This window comes from Struthio camelus, chromosome 1 (assembly GCF_040807025.1).
Source record: "Struthio camelus isolate bStrCam1 chromosome 1, bStrCam1.hap1, whole genome shotgun sequence".
NCBI lineage: Eukaryota > Metazoa > Chordata > Aves > Struthioniformes > Struthionidae > Struthio > Struthio camelus.
Genome location: NC_090942.1, coordinates 3,676,039 through 3,697,888, shown reverse-complemented (window position 1 = coordinate 3,697,888; position 21,850 = coordinate 3,676,039). Strand labels below are relative to the sequence as shown.

General features: G+C 45.9%; 1 protein-coding gene across 4 annotated transcripts in view; it reads right to left on the bottom strand.

The window, feature by feature from the left end:
- PLXNA4 (plexin A4) overlaps nt 1-21,850 on the bottom strand; it is a 461,571-nt gene that overhangs the window by 84,234 nt on the left and 355,487 nt on the right. For all 4 annotated transcript variants that reach the window (XM_068953849.1, XM_068953915.1, XM_068953978.1 and 1 more), the window contains 3 exons: nt 12,083-12,283; nt 4,351-4,447; nt 348-538 (listed from right to left, as the gene is read on the bottom strand). In XM_068953849.1, coding sequence (XP_068809950.1) covers nt 348-538; nt 4,351-4,447; nt 12,083-12,283 — 489 coding nt within the window. The remainder of the gene's footprint in view (nt 1-347; nt 539-4,350; nt 4,448-12,082; nt 12,284-21,850) is intronic.

Genomic DNA, 21,850 nt, shown 5'->3' with positions numbered 1-21,850 from the left:
ACTGAAAGGCTTCATGTCACACCTGCAAGACCGATGTGGGCAGTGTGGATGCTCCACTGTTTCTCAGGTTGCACTAGCAGACTGTTTGGACCACTTACTCATGTCCCAGTGGACTATGGTGGAAAATCTGAGACTACGCTCGCCCCTATAATGTGGACACATGACATTGTGCCCCTGACTTTGAAGGCCGCCATGGACTCCCATTCCCAGAGATGCCTAGGGCTTTGCCTGACCCAGCAGAGTTCAACCCTGGCCTGCCCTCACCAAACCAAAAACAAATAAGAAAATTTAACCAAGAATGGGGTATGAGAGGGAACGCCCCCGCTCCTTGCAGGTTGATGACTTACATGGGTGATCTTGGGGTTGGTGCATTTGCCCTTAGTGCTGGACAGCTCCAGCCACTGGCTGTCCTGGGCCGGGCAGTGCTGCTTCAGCGTGCACTGGTTCTGCCCCTCGCACCAGCCGCACTCGAAGTCCGGGTCGGCCTTCAGGCACAGGCCACAGCTGTCACGCATGGCCCCACACTTGTACAGGTGCACTGTGGGGACAGGAAAACAGAGAGGACCTGAGAGATGCAGATGGCATGGGGGAATGGCAGGATGTCTGAGGGCAGAAATGAGGAGCAGGTGAAGGGAGAAATGACCACAGAGGAATAAGTGCTGGGATGCCCATCCCAAGGGCAGGAGAGGACCTCTGCAGGGGATAAAGAAGGAGAGATCAAATGCTTACACCATCATTGAGGCAATCTGCTCTTGTCAGAGTCCAGCTCCTGTGCAGGATATTTTGGGAAGCTGCGAGCAGAAGGAAGGATACTGCCCTCAATAATGCTATGGGCTGTGATCAGGAGATTAGGAGGTAATATCCTTGGGCAGTGACTTTGACTCGATCCCTTCCTTTTTTTCATAAACTGTCTGAATAACACCCACTGCCACCTTAACCAGTCTCAGCCTCAGCTCTCCATTTTAAAATGGGTCTGGTAAATCTGGTCTACCCGGAGCTTAAACTTGGTAATGGGGAATTTTTCTGTTGTGCAGCTACCCAGAACTTGGTATTAAATGATGTCTTTCAGATTTCCCCGCTTAACAGAAATCCTAATATCGAATAATAAATCCAGAATGCCTCAGTATGAGGATCAATCCAGGGATTTGCAATCAGCCTTTCCCCCTTCTTCTGCTCCAGAAAATCAGACTGGTTTACACTTTGAAGTACTAAGTTGATCCTCCTCTAATACAGACACCAAAGATTAATGCTCAGTTCAATCTTGGGCTGCTAATATGTGATTAGAAGCAGTCAAAGCCTTTTCCAAATAAAGCTTAACTGTTTTTGTAGTCCTCCTACAAAACAAGACCTTGCTATTTATCCTTATTTTACAGACGTGTAAACTGAAGCCTGGGTTGCACAGGGGACTGACAGCAAAACTCTCCTCCCTGAGGCTGAAAGCAGCAGTATCCAGGCTTTCAAACTGCATCTTTTTTTTATGGTTTGTGTGGGTGCTAGCGGCTTTCTTTATGAGTTGGGGGATTTTTGCTTTGTGTTTCTGTTTGCTATGTCAGTAGATGGCTAAAGTCTTGTCTGTGATTATTAATATACACAATCCAAAATCTCATAGGCCTTGGACATTTCTGCTGAAAACCTCTGGCTGGCAGTTAATACTATACCCCCGCTTTCTCTCCCAGAAGTCAGCAAGTTTTGACCAACATATGAAAAGGCTTAGAAACTACTTATTTCTGCAAGGTGGGTGCAAGAAAAGCTTACAAAATAGCTGTCAGTCACAGTGTGCTGTAGGACTCCTGCAAGAAATCCCTGCAGTTTGCTGTTACGCAGAGCATTCCCTCAAATTTGCTGAGATGCTTTGCTTGTGGTGATCCCGATGACTATCTCTGCAGATACTTCGGTGGGCTTTGCTTAGTTTAGTCTTTCCTATCAGCCCAGCCCATCTGGTTCTGGCATTAAAAGAGGTGGCTTCTTAGTTTCTCAGAGGCAGGGTGCTCCAATACAACTGCACTTTGAAGGACACTGCTTCTGGTCCTGCTTCTGCCATTGTTCTGGGGCAAAACATCTGGCCTCTCTCCTTCTGTTTTCCAGAGAAGAAAGTCTGCTTGTTTAAGACACTGTCAAAAGCTCTGCCGGGGGTTTGTGCTTGCTCTGAAACACTACATTTATGCTAGTAAATAAAGCAGCCCAGGAGCCATTCTCTGGCCATGAGACTCTGTGGTGTGGTTCCATGAAGTACGTCTATGGCTAAGCTCTCTTCCTGCCCTAAAAACGTAATCGTCTCATACTAATTACTTATTCAGGGTGGCCCGTGGCCATCACCACTTCCCACATTTTTCCTAGTCATTGCCTAGGAGAACACTGGTCTACATAACCCGGAATCGTGTGAAGGACTGCACTAGAGATTAAGCAGCACAGATATTCCTGGGACAGAGTTCGAGCTCATTCCCTGGCCCTCTTTAAGTTATCAGCACAGATATGGCTGAAGACACAATTACACTGATTTTGAGGTTGATTTTACCTGTACACCACGTAGCCCAGCTGAGTACTGCCCAAACAAGGGCTGACGCTCTTGATGTGGACTGTGTTTCATCAGGAATGCTCAGGATATAAAAATACCAGGAAACTAGACAGGGCCATGGTGCATGCCCAATCACTGACCTCCAATCTGCACTGTTTAACTCTTAGCACAGTCCATGGCCCTGATATGGCCCATGAAATCAGCGCTGTCCTGGCAATGCCTTGGTAAAGTTTGGAGAACATCACAGTCTAGGGCAGGAGAGAGGGGACAGACTGCCTCGGCATGGAGAGAGTCTGGCAGTGTGCACATGGGCTGTGCCATGTTGCTTGCCCTCAGGGACAGAGAAGAGTTTCAGGCCTGTCTGATTTACTAGGGTAGATTTAACCTCAAAGAGCCACAGTTCTGGGGAAGACAGTATACAATCTCTTACATTTATTCTAACCCTGGCCAGGCATGGGTGGCCACACAACTGGTCACCTCTTGAGCTGTGGGCTGAAAGTGTGAGGAGCTTTCTTCCCCCTTCAAGAGGAAGAGAGGAGAGACAGGGTAAGTGAATGGGAAGCGTCCATCACTGTTTTGCCTCTGGGGACACGGGAAGGTACTCACGCTTCAGTTTTGTAAATTATTTACTGTGCACCAGGATCTTTTGCTACCTGCTCCCCTGTGGATTGACCTGATTCTGGGCAGCCCAGGATTACGTAAGAAGCTGCATGAGCATATGTCTGCTCGGAAGAACTTGTCGTCTATCACTAACTTATTATTGGCTGCTGCGTCCCTGACAGCAGGTGAGAAAAAAGGAATCTAATGGGGAGCCAGCAGAGGGAAAGATATCACATAGTTGGGTGCAGTGGGAGAATGGAGGGGAAGGGGGTCATGCCACGGTAGGAGGAGCTGCCTCCTGTACTGCTCTCTTCAGCTTCAATGAGGCATTGGTGGGAATCTTACCTAGCACTCCTCAGCCTGAGAGTAGGTGTGAAATGGTGCAAGGAGAGGTGAGAGGAGCACGGGACCACACGAAGGGGAGAGACAGAGCGGGAGAAGATATGAAAAGTGTCCAAGAAAATGGGAAAATAAAGCAAAGGATGGAGAAACTTCAAGAAGTAGTAGCATGAGAAGGAAAGGTTGAAGATCTGAGCTGTAAACGCAGAAAGAGACCAAGAGGAGAGGGAACCTAGGGAAAAGGCCATGGGATGCCTGAGAGTAAAGGGCAAGCAGGAACAGGAGGAAGTGAATGGAGCTGCCATCTCCAGTAAAAATGCTTGTTGTAGGGTCATCGCTGGACAAGCAATTGCCCCTCTGTGAGAGGCATATGAATCCTTTGCCATCCACAGTCATTAAATGGAGTGATGCTCTGGAGAGGAGGTGGGACTAAGTCATTTGCCATTATCATTATATTTCATTTAGGCTTTTCCCACCGGCAAGCCGCAGCCTTTCTGCACCCGCTCTGCCTTCCCCTGTTCATTACCACATCGCCTCTAAGCAGAGAGTGCCCGATCTCCCAGCATGTGAGCTTGAACAGCATCACTGCAGGAGAAATAAAGAGAGGGAGAAAGCAGGAGAAGGGAGGGCAAGAAAACAAGATATAAAAATGTGGGGTGAAGCAAAGATTATGAGCAAAGAGGGGAAGAAATGCTAGTAGGAGGGCAAGTCACACTCAAAGAGAAGGGGGAAAAAAGAAACACAAAGCATAAAAAAATTAGTGATTTGCAGAGTGCAGAGAACAAGTATGCACCAGACAGCACAGGGAGATGGTAGCTGCTTTGTTAAGTATAGAGAACGATGTGGCCCGTTGCTAAGGTTACCACTTCCAAGGACAAGTTGAAATAATTCTTTACCTTTGTTCTGTGCTGGGTTGTCAATGTTGAAATTCCCGTTCCATACAACCGTCAGCTCCACCGGCAGGCTGTTAATCTCCATCCCTTCATACGAATACTAGAAAAGGGAGAGCAAAAAAATACACCAACTAACATCGTGCCCAGAGATGGCGAGGCGACAAGGGGGCAACAGGTGGTGCCACAAACTTTGAATAAGAAAAATGGAGCTGTCACCTGCCATTAGCTGCAAGAAACCAAGGGGAGCTCTCAGACTTGCTGTTCTCACTGGAGCAAGCCATCTCCTCTCTCAATAGCCTACAAGTGTTTGCTGTTAGGTGAGTACTTCATGGTTAATGCAGTTTTGCATATGGGGCGGCTCATCTTGGAAATATACCTTCCAGCTCTTGAGTGCATCTCTCAACTATATTCTGTCAGCTCTTAGGTGCATGTCTGAGGTGTATATGCCCCACTGTGGATGTGCCATCCAAATATGCCTCTGCTGTGTGCTCTGCGGATGCTAGGTGCATATCTAAGGTTACCAACACTAGTGTTATTTTCCAGAGTTCTTGGAAGCTGAGTGAGATCTCAGAAAACAGGAGAGGAACATATCATGGGAAAACCTTAACAGAGGGGAAAACGCAATGTAATTATAGACCTGTCAGTCCTACTTGGCTTCCCAGAAATAAAGCACATCAAATTATTAAACAATCAATTTGTAAGCACCTGCAAGATGATAAGGTGATAAAAATCAGTCAACGTAGATTTGTCAAGAACAAATTGTGTCAACCCAATGTAATTTCCTTCTTTGACAGGCTTAATGGCTTTGTGGATAAAGGGGAGGCAGTCGATATGATTTATCTTGATTTCAGTAGAGTATTTGCTACTGTCCTACATGAGATTCCCATAAACAAACTGGGGAAATACAATCTAAAAGAAGCCACCATAAGGCATATGCATAAGCTGTCATAAAACAAGTAGCATAATTCATTGTTGGACTGGGAGGGTGTTTCAAAGGGAGTTTTGTCCTGGGTCTGGTATTATTCAGTATTTTCACCACTGACTTGGATGATAGACTACAGACAATACTTACAGAATTCGTGAATGGCACTGTTTTGGGAGTGGTGGCAAGAATATCCAAAGGCAGGGTTAAGAATTCAAAGCAAACCTGACAAATTGGAGAACTGGGCCATAATCAACCAGATGAAATTCTATATAGACAAGAACTAAGTATTCTTCAGTAGGAGAAATTAATGCGAACAAATATAAAGCTGGAGTGGCTGGCAGTGTTGCAGAAAAGGATCTGGGGACTACTGAAGATCACAAACAGATTGTGAATCAACAATGCCATATTGCTGCTAAAAAACAAGCAAATCTCATTTGGAGACGCACTAGCTTGAATTTGTTACATACGCAAGCCCCAGGAGGCAATTATTTTTCTCTAGTCAGAATCAGAGAGGCTTCAGCTGGAGTAGGGGGTATTCAGTTTCCAATACCATCTATGAAGAAAGCCACAGAAATCTCTGAGAGAGTCAGACAGACTTTAACATATTTGTCAAGCACAGTCGGGGTATGAGCATCCCGTTTTAATAAAGAAAATGGGAGTTGATCTCTGGAGGCCCTTTCCACAGCCCTCCACTTCGAGAGTCCTCTGACACATGATGCTTAGTATATCTTTTCAGTCAGATTTTGGATTATCATAGGCTAGTTTACACAAGGTTCATCCAGTAGCCCATCAGATCCTGTTGCCCTCTTCCATCAATGGCTTCCATCCAATTCTTCACCCAAAGCCAAAAGGTCCCAAAATGGGGGAGGAGAGGAAGCATCGCAATGATGGTGGCTGAAGACAGAAAATGAAGAAGGCAAAAAAGGAGAGAAACATTTCACGCTCCTCATTTTTCTGAGTACAGCACACTTAAAGATTTACTCATTTGAGATCAGGAATCTCATTGCACAGGGATCTGCAGCAGAACGAATTCCCACTCTAAAGAAAAAGGTATTTTTCCCAGTAAGAGGTTAAGTACAATTCAATAAGCTGTCTGGTTGGGCGAGGCACATCTTAGAGACCACAGAAGAGGTCCCCAGCACTGAAACACTCAGCCTGGTTTTCCACAGAGATGCCAAAGCCTCTGAGCCTTTAGAGGTAGAGGTATAACTGCAGAGTAAACCGTCTACGATGATTTCTGCCCATTACAGCAAAGTGAGTGCTAGCTGCATAGTAATTTCTCTTTGGATAAAATAAATACAATTAGCCAGTAATCCGCAGGACCCTGTGATCACAAGCTAGTTGTAAGGCATTCGTGGCTATTTGCTTTGCAGTTACCATGGAAGTAAAGAGCAGTCAGAGGTTAGCAGAGTCCCATACAGCAGGGCTGTACCCGCCAATCTCATTCAGTATTAGCATTTTTATGACACTTCTTGGTGTCATCGCCAGTAAGATGCAAGATGATGCAGAGCTGCTTGGGCTCACAACACTGACTTTTCACAGCATGGCTGTGAAGTGCTGGGAGCAAGGATCGGAGGCTGGAATGGGAAGGAAAGCACCTGAAAAGTAGAGGATAATTAATCTTCTGCCACTCAGGAGCTTTGCTAATGTCTGTCTTACACAGCATTTTACACATGCTGATTGAAAATGGGAAAGAACACATATATCAAAACCCTGGTCACTTTTAAATCACAAGCTGAGTCAGCAAGTGCCTGAGAAATGCTACTTTCTGCCTCAATAGGTCCTCATGTGTGTGTGTTGGGATTTAGCCGTTAGCAGAGCCTACAGGGCTGCCAAGGGACAGGCAGCTGCAGTCCCCCGGAGCCTTTGATCCCATTGAGGATCGAAGTGCCATCAGCAGGGACCCAGCTGAGGTTTCAGATCTTATCTGTCGGCAGCAGTGGGAGCAAACACATACTAGACTTGTTAACTCAGCAAACTTGATCCAGAGCTGGAAATGGATGTGAGGAAATAAACAATGGGATCCCCTTGGAAGAGCTCTAGGGACGAAGCCAGCTGGGGACGGGAACAAGGGCGTTCACATTGCCATGCTTGTCCTGCTCAGACAGAGATTGGCCTGTATTGCAGGGAAACAGAGCAATTAGCAAAGCGACAGCAGGTAAATGCTGCATCCTGTTCAGACCACAGGAGCCGCTGGCCCATTGTGGTCCCTATTCAAAGCTCTCTGAACTCAATAGGAGTCTTTGAAAGAGATTCGCTCAGTTGTAACAAAAAGATAGAAATATGTTTCAGAGAAGAAAAGAAAAGGCCAATGTATTGATCTCCAGGACTAACAGCGGTGCTTCCAGGTAACTTCTGCAAGGAACACTCACATCATTAAGGATGCATCTATATGTTGCCTCGCACAGTTGTCTCCAGCATAGGCAAAATTACTCAGAAGATGTAAATCTGACCCTTAAGTCTGCAAAACTGCAGGCAAATTCCAACTTGCAAATCAAAGCAGTTGCCCAAGGACAGGCAGTAAGACAGCAGCAGAGAGCAGTTGATCAGCAGGTATCTGTCCCTCTCCTGACACAGAAACGGAGACACTGCTCCAGTGTCTGCAGCTGGCAAAGTGTTACAAGTAAAGGAGATCTGTGTTTAAATACATCGAGAGAGACAATATCGGGACATGGTGGATGTAGTCTTTGTACATGGGTCACCAGTTCTGCTGACTTGCACGCATTCCTGTATAAACTCATGTGCTCATCTTCATTTGGCCACCCAAAAGTGTGCTTTCCCATGATTTCTGTGAAGAGCAGTTCTTTTTTTTCTTTTCTGTGGTCTGTGCTTTTCCACATTCCCTCCTCTCTGAGAGCCGTACCACAAAGTCAAATGCTCCTGAGATCTTTTGCTTTAGTGTAATAATGTCACCAACATAAGGCATTTGCTCTGCCTATCCCTAAGTCACACAAGACTCTCAGCTGTACAGTACTGGCTTTCACAGCACGCTGGGTCTCACAACTATGAGACACTTGAGCCAAATTATCAGCAGAGCTTTCACTGCTAGAAATCAGTGTGTACCATTTGGGTGTGCCAAGGTGAGACAGGACACATCTGGAGACCCATCAGGGGACCGTATATGCCGAGATCACCAAAGCTAGTAATGGCAATGATCAGGGCGATGCTCACGCCGGCAACCTTTCACCTCCCTCCCTGTTCCTCATGCCGAAGGTTTGCTGGCTATATTGGCTGCCCTGGCATTTAGCAATTGCAAGTGTTGAGGCTCCCAGTGCTTCCCATGGGAAGATTGTTCTCTGGCCTAACAGATCTAACAGCTCCAGCCTTTCTTGCTGACGTTTTCACTTATTTATTTATTTATTTATTTATTTATATGCCTCCTTAGCTTTCCTCCTTCTCATTTCCTCCCGTCACTCTGTGTCCAGGCTGTCAGCAGTGCTATCGTAAGTGTAATAAGGAATGGCAGGCAGGGTCTCTCTGAGTGATAATTACGTGCCTTGGGTGGTGTGATAGAGGACCAAGTCCAGAGCTGAGACGCTCAAACCACTTGACAAGAACAATAATTAACCTGAAGCATGCTACCTGCAGTGATTTATTGATGTTATCAAATGAAATATCTCCAGGAAAGCCAGGGAGAGACACAGAACTGACTATTAACTGGACCAAGAACCTAAGCATCATCAGTGCTGGATATGACATGACTGACAGTCATTCAGATAGCCTGATCCCACCTGAGTGTCCTTAGAACATCTCCTAATTGAACTTGGAGACACTTAAAAAACTCCTGCTTAAGATGGAAGAACATAGTTCTGATCTCAGCTATCCCCATGTAAATCCTGAAGGACCATGCATTCAAGAGCAAGATTAAAGGCCTTTTTTTCTATCCCAGCCTGTATAAATGCAGGAAAATGTCTACATTATGCAGAAGTTATTCTGCAAGACTGGAAGTTGAGCTCGGCAGTGCCTACTGTATGATGGGGAGCGGGGGAAGGAAGGAGCCGGATCTTGAGGCTTTTGGAGGAAAACAAGCCAAGAATGATTGCTTAGTCTAGCATGCACCACCAACAGAAAGATCTGCTGGCAGGGTAGCATCCCTTTAGGGACATACCATCATAACACATCCTCCTACCCTCCTTTGGACTTTCTCCAAGCCTGCAATGCAGGTGCTACTTTCACTGTTTCATGCAGCAGCTCTGCTGAGCAAAAAACTGTGTTGAAGGAGGCTGATTCAATTTGCAAACAAGCTCATAGAGCCGTTTCTAATGCCAGGTGACCCCTCAGAGCAGACTCATTGCCTCATGGGCTCCAGACTGAATGTTAATTCTGATAAGGAAGGAAATAACCATGATGGAGATTTATATACAGAACTCCTTCCTTATTGTCTGTGTCCTTTGCCACCTGCTGAGGGTGAGGGCTTCTCTGTTCTTTTTTTTCTTCTTCTTCTTTTTTTTCCTTTTTTCTTTTTGAATGCTTCCTTCTTTTGTCTGGCTCTCTCACTTGTCTTTCTTTCAGTGTTTGCTTAATACTACTTCTCAGGAAAAATAAAAATACAAACATAAACCAGAGGTGAAACATGGGAAGAGAAGGGAAGAGACGGGACGGGAAAGGAAAGGACGGGACAGGAAAGGACGGGACAGGAAAGGACGGGACAGGAAAGGAAGGGATAGGAAAGGAAGGGATGGGAAGGGACGAGAAGAGAAGAGAAGAGAAGAGAAGAGAAGAGAAGAGAAGAGAAGAGAAGAGAAGAGAAGAAGAGAAGAAGAAGAGGTTAAGTTTATTCCCAAATAAACCTCCTTCCATAGAGAAGATGGGGACCAGCCTGAGCCACAACTAAACATCACACATGGGGCAGGCATCCTACAGACACCATTACAGCAGCAAGGTCATGGTACGCTTTGGCATTTGCTTGATATTCAGCCCTGCCACTCCGCACAGCAGGCATAGCCCTGAGTGTTCCTGCATCAAAACAAATATTAAGGCCAACCTAGTTTTGTTTCAGCACTCAGGCTCCCCATGAACAAACGCATCTTGGGGGGTGCACTGAAGCCAACTGCTCTGATCCCAGGTTCTGGCAGTGTCTTGGAGCATGCAGCTCCTGTGAAGCGGTCCTAAGCAAAATAAGTGGATGATTGAGTCCTCTTCCTGAGCAAACGAACTACCAGATCCACCACTCACGGGGACTCAGAAGCGTAAGGGGAAGGTGATGAAACTAAGGAGAAGAGACGCCACCCCTGGCTGCTGGAGAGGTATCCCTGGGGCAGGGCTGAGACAGAAAGTTAGTGCATGGCTAAAAGCACAGCTAACATGGGAACAGTCATCATTACGTCTCAAAATCAGGTTCAATTATTGGATAGCACAGATTGCAACCCGGAGACAGAGATCTCCAAGACTGTTAAGGCAGTCAGTCCACCTCTCAGCCCAACAGTATTTAAAACTGTTCTGAGATACCTTGTGCCCGTGCCTCCATATCTCACAGAATTTGTGACGCTAAAGGGTGGCTGCTCTTGTCCCTGCAACAGTTTTATGCACAGATACATAGACTCTGCCCAGACCCATATAACACTCCTTTAGCCACAGACTTTCACCATTGTAAAAGAAAATTGGGGGGAAAAAAGTGTTTAATGCCTTCTTAATTTCTTAAGCCATCCAATTCTGTGAACTTGGACACTCACAGGCCACTAACCAATAATGGAATCATATACGAGAGGGTTGCCGGGAAGCTGCTTGTTTGAAATAGATTGTAAAATGAATGAACTGCCTATAATCTTCCACATACTGCTTAATGCAGCAGAATATGTTGTGATGGATTTTAACAAGAGCTGCCCGGCGTGGAGTGGTGGAGCAGCAGTGAAGTGGCTAAAGCCTGTAATTAGCTCTTTGACTAATAAATCATCTCATAATAGTAGCAATGAGTATGATTCAAATGAATGCCTGGGAGATCTGAGTCTCACGGAAACCTCCTGAGAAACAGTGCTAGGACACCACCACCACACATATGCACAGCTCCTGGCAGACGCCAGCGTTTGCCCCTGAAGATTGCCGTTGCTATCATGGCAACACCACTGTGATTCACATAAATTCCCTGGGAGAGGGATTACTGGTTCTGCACTACAGATGGGAAAATGGAGGTGTGCAGAGGCAAAGGAACCAGCCAAAGGTCATGCAGTGAGTCAGAGGCTGGGAGAAGGCTTTACTCAAGCCTTTAACATCGCATCTTCCTTTGGGGTCATTACATGTTGGCATCTGCCATGCTGTTTATATGGAGTTATATGTCCCATTACCAAGTCCCCCCACACAACAATGTTGATGTGAACACTCGTCCTTTTGGAAGCCCCTCGGAACCTGTAATATGCCCAGGACCATCTAACGTTGACTCTACCAGGAAGGGAAAGTGGGGTGGTAAGAGAGGATTGCTTGGAGGTTGGTGCGGTGCGATTGCTTGGAGTTCACCAGAGACTGCAGGAGCATCATGCTATAACCACAGCATAAGGATGCGGTACTGAGAGGAAATAGGCAGGCTGAGCCTGGGATAGTGTCTATGGGTCATGGCTAAGGTGCTCCAGTATGGCCAAATGCTGGAATCCATGGGCAGGAGCGACCACTGCACGTTGCCACAAGCCAGACCTAAAGAGTGAAAGGGGCAGTTTGCAAGCTACTGCCCGGACCTCCCCTGACCCTGACCAGAATCAGGCTGGTAGTAAGGTAAAAGGAGCAGCAGCACAACCCGAGATCCCACCAGGACAGTGCCGTAGGCACTCCTCGGCCCTTGCATGTCTCCCCCTCATGCCCCAGGCAGCAGGGCTTGCTCACCGACGTGTTCTGGCACTGCACACTGGAGCTGTTGAACCTCAAGGCAGGCACCCGCTGTTCGTTACCCTGGATGTTCAGGATGCATTCGTAGCCTCGCTGGCCCGACTGCGGCTGCGGCAGGTTCTTGGCCTTCAGCGTGATTGGCTTGACCACTTCCACTGGCACCAGGATCTTCTCTGCCTGCAGCAGCTGGGGACAGTCCTGGGGAGAGAGAAGACCACACCAAGTCAGCATAGGGGTTTCCAAGCCCCAGTCGAAGTCTTTTGATGCTTCTCAACCTTCTTCCTTCACGTGTCACTTCAATTGATTACAAAGCCTTTATGCCTCCCAAGCCTCAGACTATTACAAGCATATTCACCGAGCATTACCAGGAAGGCTCAGATAAACAGGTGAGGAAGGATTGCTTTTACAGATCATCCTTTCCCACTTCCCTTTGCTCTGTCTCACTGCCATCCTTCAACCTACTGGACCCAAAGAAGCTACCTCTCGTGCTTTTTAATGCCTCCTCCATTAATCAACTAGTGGGAAAGCAATTCTGTCCTCATCACAACACCAAGATGTGAGAAGTGAATAAAACCAAACCCAAGCATAACTCCTTGCCTCCTCAACAACCGTTGCACCCACTGTTCCAAAGGCACAGCCCCGGATAGCTCCAGCAAGGCATGTTGTAAGCCACAGAGTCTGGGATGTTTAAAAGAGAGTGTGATTTGGTTTAGAAGGGGACGGAAAATTATAGATGGATTCAACTCCCACTTACAAGCTCCCTCCGGCGTAGGGACAATATATTGCAGTGAAATTTCTGGATAGGTCTTTTATTATTTATACTTAGGGTAATCTGGTCAAAAAGCATCACTCCAGAATGATAACTAATACTTCCACCCCAGCATTAAGAAATAGTTCTTGTCCACTGTGTGCAGATCCCCTGGAAAGGCCACTGATAATTTTACAAAAGGAGCGATACTAAGTGGATGTTCCTAACCCAGAGCCTCTTGGTGGATGATGGGTACCTCACACCAGCAGAATTTTGGCACCCAAAGCTACGATGCAGAAAGCTGGATTCAAAGTCAAGTGATTTTGCACAGATTTAGTTAAAGAAGCAAAGCACAGCTTCATCATACAACGGCACAATGAATCAGGCAACTGCAAGTTGGCAAATTCATGTACTTTAGGAAGCTATCAACCCGTTAGGAAACTATTGCAATGTTGCTCAGCTAATCGAAGGCAATGTGATGTAAAACGGGATCCTTAAACAAGCACTACACTGGGCTACAGACATGTGCATGCCATGTGCATAAAACACAACACCTTGATCACTCGCTAGCAAATGAGTGTCCCTTCTTTTAAGTGTTTTCAACGACTAGATGCCAAGAAAAGGCCTGTCCTCACTTTTTCTTTTTTATACTGTATTTGGCATGCTGCCTGCTCTCTGCAGAGCGCCAGAGTGCCATGATGACACAGCAATCCTGTCTAGTCCAGAGAGCAACACCATTTCAGCTTGTTCTGCCCCATGATAAATCAAGCCCCCGCGGGGAACCCCTGGCCGGGTTCATTCTGTACAAGCAGAGACAGCAAAATGCTGAAAGATGTGAAAGCTCTACCTGTAGGTATGGGTAAGGGATGGGAGGAAGGAAAATGACCGATCCAGGGCTGGAGAGGAGGGAAAGCAATTGAAAGGCTTGAAAGTGGAATTTATGGCTTATGAGAGCCTGGGAGCTTGTTAGAGCAGATGGTGGAAACATCTTACAGAAGCAAATAGCTTAGGAAGATAAAGAAATGGATTAGATGTGTAACATCTGCAGTTACACCAACCAGGAATAGAATTACAAGAGCCATCAATCATCACACCGTGGGTGTGAGCTGATCCATAGCCAGGGGCAGGAAGAAAATCCAGCAACCACCCGGCACATAGCTGCTGTGAACTCCAGAAGCCTCTCTCAGTTCTCCAAAGACGGTCTCTCTGTCCAGGTGGGGATGTCAGACTGAACAGCCCTCTGGGGAACCTGGCTTCTCATTTGCACTTACATGGCAATGCTAAAAGTTTAAGTACTTGACAGCTACTGGCAGACTTGAACTGGCCATGTTCAGAGCAATGCCAGAACCAGGACAGCAAAGAGACAGTCACTGGAGCTGGATGGAGGCAAACTAACTTGGGTCCAGTGGCAATTTAACTGTGTTAATCCGATACAAGATCTAGTTTAATACACTTTACCGAGGGCTAAGCCTTCATGGGCCATCATGAACATCGTGGGCCTTGCTGAACAGCATATGGGTTGGAGGCGGCAAGCTCATGTGGTACTGCATTGCAGGGATCAGTTTTACCAGTGTGATTTCCTGCTGTTTTGGGGATCCTGGTCCTGTGCACCAAGTCACCAAGCAGACAGAGGTGATGAGTCCCGGGGAAGCTGGGTATCTGAGTGCTGGACGTTGCCTTAGGCCCCACTACACACAAGGAATGGCCGGTGTGGAAAAGAGGCTGTCTGACTCCAAGGAATACTTGAGGAGCTACACCCCCTGTCAACGCTCCCTGCTCTTACTACTATCCTATCCTGTGACGAGTTGTCCCCAGGGTACTACTAATGCTGAAAAACAACGGTTAAAGTGTCATAGAAGCATTTTTCTTGACAGGAGGATGAGACTTGACAGTGTAGGGAGCCTTTTCCAGCCCTGACATAATCTAAACCTGGGTGGTTTAGACTTTTAAAAAACAGATGGCAGAGGAAAGAGGTGGTATGGGATATATTAAAACTGGAGTGAGAGTGTCCATTTGCAAACACTCCCGCAGACGCCGTGCATAAATACAGCTTTGGGGCTGTATGGCTTTAACACCCTTCTGAATCTTCCCTTTCACCTCCCTCTTCCAACCAGAGTCGTGCACTCCTGCCATCTATGCCAGGGTATCCGTGCAAAATACACCACAGGCCCTCGGTTGTGCTGTTGCAGAAAAATGTGCAGAAAAATGTGCAAGAGAGATGGGGCAGATGTCTTCTGCAATGGCTCTGATTCTGCAGCAAGCCTGGCTGATGGCTACCTACGGAAAGGCCAGGTGCTCTCTGTGCCCGGCTCAGGGTTACAGAGGGAAACAAACTCCTCACCCAGCATGTCCTGGTCCCTTTCTCCTCTGGCATAAGAACTAACCTTGGCAACATCCCTTTTTCCCCTCCAGCTATAGGGGTTGGGAGAGAGGATACCTTGGCACAGTGGATCAGTGGGACAGGAAGATGGGAAAGCCCTATCTGCTGCTGAGCAGCTGTTTCCCAAGGGTGGGCATTTTGCTTGATGTCTGTCAAACAGAAAAGCCTCTGAAGCAGGCTGGAGGATGGGACTTGAAGATAGTAAACTATGTTACCTGCAGGCCAATCCCAGCTCTGCGGGCTGGTCTTTCTTTTCTAGCTTTATCCCTGATCCCCCCACCACTGGTGCTGTAACCTTTCCGATAACACTTGTTTCAACTTCATTAGCAAACAGTGATTGCGGCAGCCCCAAAACAGGACTCGTTTGCATATAAAAAGCTTTGCAATGCTGTGAGGAAGTTCATTATAGATAATTGAAGAGGCAAGCGCCATAAAGAGGAAATCCTCCCAATGTGGTTTTATCTGATTGACCTAATGTTCTTTCTAATTGAAACAGAAAAAAAAAAAGGCAATTTCTTTGGCTGATGTACAGCATAAAACCTCACTGCTTGGACAAGGCTCTGAGTTCAAATTCACACATAACACTAATTTTGCAGTCCATGTCAAGCCCTATCCAAATACTGCTGCATACAGCTTTAGGTACCCGCTCAGGATGGTATTTTTAAGGGCAAGACATCAACCTGCTTGGAGCAGACCTCGCAGCAGGACCCAAGGGAAAGAGTCCTTAAAAAAAAAAAAAAAAAAAAAAAGATAGTTTGGGCATTTTCCAGCATAGATAGCTTCTCTTCACCCTTCCTCTGCAATGTGCATCACCTAGGCTGGAAGAGAACAGTCTTCACATGATGTAGGGAAAGCAAAAATACTCACTGCAAACAACTGTGTCAAGGAAGAGCATAACCCCATCCCAGTCGTCTTCAGTAATTATAAATAATTAGGCCTTCCTGCTGACTATGAGGGGAGCCGGTTTAGATTGCAAAGGAGCTGAAATCCAATTTAAACTGTAGCAGGGTTTCGAAAGCAGACTCTTGTTGATTCATTTTGTGTGTGTAGTTTCATTCTGTTACTTAAACGCTTTCAAATGACTCAGTCCCTTGAAAATAACACCCTCCACCCTTGCCTTTTACTCATATCAGCCGTGATGCACACCTCAAATCCCCAAATTTTACCAGTTATCAAGTCATAGGGCTTTTTCAGTGAAAACATCGCCTGAAATGTGCTCTACTCAGTGAGTCAATGGTAGTTTAATTTTCATTATTTACAACTCCTTATAGAATACCTACAAATGTGTTTTACTGTAGCTTGCAGAAATAATGAAGTCTCAGTAATATGAGAACCCCTTCTATATATGAGATATAGAGAACTCTTCTCTCACGTACGTGTTATTGCTCTCATCGCTGCTGTACTTGAGTGAGTCTCCAATGAGATCCAGCATAAAGGATCCAGCTAAGAGGGAGATTGAAACCTCTCTGAGGTTATGTGGGCTTTGTACTGACCTAATTAGCTTGGTTCCTTTATGGTGCTTCACACAGATATAGTTATGATGTTTGGGGATTTCATCGTGCTGTTTTCCAATCAAAGCTGGATTCTGACCAGAAACCCTGGGTTATCATCCTTTCCTAGGGAAGAAGCCTGCAGGAATCTTTGTCAATTTTGCGATATTGCATGGGACAGGGAGATAGTCTTTTGAGGTTTTGTCCAGCCTTATTTCATACAATTCCACACTCTGTCACTATTTATGGCCAGAACCATGAGCGTAAGTCTCATCACAGATTTTTTCATTCTTCCACAGGCAAATGGGTTTGATCTATTCCTACGTGGGAGTAGGTGAAACATCCCTGAGGGTTTGTTACAATGACCTATCCGCCTATTAACAGTTTCTGAGGGATATTGGGGTCCCAATTCAAGAAAAGCAAAACTAGTTGCCTGTCCCCGTATCTATGTCTTGCCGTCTTTGCAATCCTACCTTTCGTGATGGATTCTCACCCTTCCTTCCCTTGCACAGTAGTTGTTTTCTCCGCTCCAGATCAGACACAGCCATCAATACCCATTCACCCACTATGCATCTAAATGCATCCAGCTCCATTTTTCTCCTACCATCAAATTCCAGTGCTTCATCCTCTACTTCAAGCTTTTTTTAAGACTTTCCTTTGTATGTCCTTCCTACAATAACCATCATTGCGCTTTGCCCAAGTCATCTTGCCTGGAAGGAACATGTGTGCAAAGTGAATCCAAGTGAGGACCATGTCTTCCCCACTCAGGCCCTTTGGGGCCCCACACTGCCTACAGGAAGTGATCTTCAGAGTATTTACTCATATTATTTGAGGAAAATATATATTTTTTTGTCCATCCACTCTGCTAAGCTGCAGTGCATCATTTTCCCTGTGCCTGCTATGGCTTTTTCTCCCTCCCACTTTGTGCTGTAATCAAACCAAGAGAATGAGATCTGAGAGACAGGGATTGGACCTTTATAAAGATAAATATACCACAGCCTCTCTATCAGTTAGATTGGACTAAGCATCATTAACAACAAAGCAAAACAAAGCAAATAGTTTTTAGAGAGAAAGAAAAGGAAGGAAAGAAAGTGAGAGAGGAATAGGTAAATAATTTTTTCTTTTTCTTTTTTTCTTTTTTTTTTTTTTTGTCATTGACTCTAGAGGAATCAGATTTCACCTGGGGAGAGGCAGGAAAACAACAAGTTGGCCGATGAGAGGCAACAGGGACCACCTGGCCCACGTGGCCTGAACTCCTCTCTCACACCTCAGCCTGCTTACGCTGGGTCAGGGCCGTGACACCCAGGTGGTCAGGATCAGACGCTGGTTTAGCAGCTGCCCTGTGTAGCTGCAAACAAAGGACCTGGGGCTCCAAGGCTGACAAGCTGGTTCCTTCCGTGAATCACTCTCAAACTCTAGCACAACTTCCCAGCTCCAGGATAATTTGGAGAACAAAGTGGCAATGAGCTCAGCTTTCCCAATGCGGGAGAGAAAGGGGTGAGTTACGGTCCACGCTGTGTTTACATTATTACACCACTAATTCTTAGCGTCATAAAATTATATGTAAAATTTACACAAACAGTGCTAGGGAATGTTATTAGGTTATAAAGTGGAATCAGGTCAATGTTTTGCAGGCAGGATTCCAAGCTTCATAAATTTCTGGATATACTTCCCCCAAATTTACATCGTCACCAGCCGCAATCAAACCAGCTACAAAAAGCTCACCCGGTCAAAGAATTTTTTAATGCACCATATATTTTATCTGCACTTCCTAAGTTTACAATGCTGTTAGTTTGATTGACGATGTACTTCTTTACTGGCAGAGCAAAAGTAATAATATACGAAGAAAATGTTCAGAACCTTAAAGGTAGCTGATGAGGAGAAAGCAACAGGATTTATGGAAACTGTAAACATCTGCAGAGATAACAGAGGATTAATTGAGTCCTTGCATTGCTTTCACTTCTGGCAGCTCCATTCTAGTTAAAAGTCTGCCACGCACTCAAGAGTAAATACCAGATATTGCGAGTGATTCTAGTGCCTGGAGAAAAGTGATTGACCTAGAGCCTGGAGAACTACCCGACGAAAAGATGTGGCCCTGTTTAAGCTTTGTTCACTCTGTGGTAGCTACATACCTACACAGTGACATGCACAGATTAGTGTTTAGATATCACTACTGGGGGAAAGGAGACCAACAGATCAATAGCAGATCATTAGTTCATCTGCCGTAGCCTCTTGGGTCCCTGACTTCTGTGTTGTGAAGGTTAGAGAGCCATGAGTGATGCTGATCACCGAAGAGCAGGTACTCAAAAAGCAGAAGCAGAATAAAGATAACTAACCTCCTCTCACATGGCTCATTCCTCATTCCTGTTGATCAGGAGCTAAGTGACTCCCCCATGACTGCACAGGCTGTGCTGGGAAAGAAAACAAGCCTGCTGCAAGCTGGTTGCCAACCTAGGACTATTGCGCCTCTGAAGTCAGTCCACATATCTCTGCTGATCAGCATTAATGATTTTTCCCTCCTTTAATTCTTTATTAATAGACACCCTCTCAGCTGGTCCAGTATTTCACCAGGATCAAGGTCAGGCTAACATAATTACCCAAGTACCACATTTATCCTTTTTAAATAGAGACGCAATACTAGCTTTCCTCAGCCCTTTGCTACTTCGACACATGCTCAGAAGGAAAAGTAATGATCCAGAGAGCAGGAGCCTTCTGGTCACTGGATGAAGGAAGGGGACTAGTGAAAAAAATAGTATATGATGGTGTCATTAGGCACATCTGCTCAAAGGAGAGGGTCTGGCTAGAGATGTGCCAGCAGTCTCAATTCTGGTATTTTCTAAGTGACGAATGCCTGTTTTTGAAAATAAAGAAGTATAGGTGTGTACACTGAGGAGGGTGGTATATGAGAGATAAGATAACCATATGTTTACTGAGACAAAGTCTGTCATTCTTTAAGGGAAAACTCTGGTTAGGCAAGACAGGCCTTTTAGGACACCTCACGTAGTAAAACTGGATCCTGCAAAGCCACAGACAGCATGGGGCAGAGAACAGCTGAGCCCAAGCAACTTAGCAATGCAGTAATAAATTCATTCGCTAATTAATATTCTATGAATCTGCATCGCTCTGCCTAGCCTGTCCTCGTCTGTCCTTCTGCAAGGACTTCCATCCAAGTTTCTCAAAACCTTCCATGTGTATCGAAGCACTGTACATCCATACAACACACCCTGGCAGCCCAATGATGCTGCAAAGTTTCAACATTACACTGTCACCTTTAAATTCCTCAGTAAAGCCAAATTTTCTACACATCTGTGCCCCACAGTGGGTTTTTCAGGTGTAAGGGATACCCTCCGACAAGTGCTTCCCCTTGAGTGATAGGGAGTTTCATGACTCTTACCTGGGGATTTCTGGTGTCTAATAAAAGTTGAACCCAAGTCATAGCTCTTCCTTCCAAAGGGGGGACCCAAAGGCTGTCTATCCTCTAGAGCTGACCATTTTTAAAAAGTCCATAGGACCTTGGTACCTTTGGGAGCCCCATACTTTGACTCAATTATTCTGCAAATAGCCAGCAAGTTCAGAAGTCAGTGGAGGAGACTGAGTGACAGACAGACCATGTGCACGTGACCCATGTTGATGCAAGCCCCACTTCCTTTGGAAATCAGGACAGAAATAACCAGAGAGTCATAAATCTTTGGCTTCCACAGTGGGAAGGTCAGGACAATGAAATCATGGCTGTTATCACCCTCCTCCTCACTGCAATCTGTGACGGCACAAGATAATGTCTAAGCCAAAGTAAATGGATTCCTGCACAAAGACAAGGCAGGAGGAGGAGAGTTTGGGCCCAGCCTCCTGGAGATGCCCCAAGCAGGCTAGGAGGCACATTCGAGCGTCACCTCTTATCTGTAGCTTCAATATCTTGTGAATGTTTCTCCTTGACCAGGTCCCAGAAGCTCATATGTCCCAAAGGAGGGAATGCAGCTGATGCTACAATGAGGAAAGGAAAAAGCTTCCTGCTTCAGAGCCAGGCTCTCACCCCAAGCTAATTCTGAATAGGGGGTTGTCCTTGCTCTTGGGCAACCACCCTCCCCCAAAGTCCAGGGTTCTACACAAATCCTAGCAGTCCTAACAAACGTCCAGAAAATAGCCACTGGAGGTATTACAATGACATTGCACTGAGCCAGGCTACCAAAATAACATAAGCTCACCCGGATGTTATTTCAAGGGTGCTGTGTTGGCAGGGAGAGATGAATGTTACCCTGTTGTATTCTGAGATCACTCTGTCCTGTGGGATAAACAATCCTGCAATAGAAAGGCAAATAGCCCAGCTGGTACAAATAACATTTAGCAGGGACATGGTGCTGCGTGTCAGATGCTTCTTGTATCTCCATTCAAACTAATCTCCTTGAGTTGCTCCTAGAAATCACATAAATAGATCTGTGGTTAGATACCAGCACAAAGGCTAGAGAAATTAAACCCTAAGGCCCAAGACAAGAAGGTGTGTTTTAAGGGAAAGGAAGTGGCCGTGGGGAGGCCCTTTTGCAATAGCTTTCAGTTCCATTGTGGTCTGGTTGGAGGCCTCAGTATGGAGAGATGTAGTGGAGTTCTCTTGCACCAGGACTGATTTCTTGCAGATCTACCACTGTAAGTATGAGGCGTCCTGTTAAGAGTTAACACAGAAACAGACCAAGCGATGAGCCTCTCTGCAAGGGGCTGGCAGTCTGCTAACTAGAAGATCGTAGGGCAGAAAGGCTCAGAGATGACAAAATTACCCCCATTAAACAGAATAAGCCACTTCACACACAAGTCATCCATCTTCTTCATCTCAATGCAAGTCAGTACAAGGAATGGCATACACCAAAAGCAAATTGTCTAATTTGTTTGTAAACGCTCCAAGACTTTTTGTTAAAAGACCCCACAGAGATCACGGCTCCAGGCTCTAACTGCTGAACAAGCAACTATTAACAGAAAGTGCTTGCCCTAATCAGGCACGAGAGGAACAGAGGCACAGAAAGGCAAACTTGCCCAAGCGAGGTATAAAACTCTCATCTACAAAAATGCAACCCACAGCCTCAAATACACTAAGTAGTACTGCTCCTGCGCAGCTCCTGGACTTCTTGCATTTCCATGCTCTAATGGGATTCCACCAACAA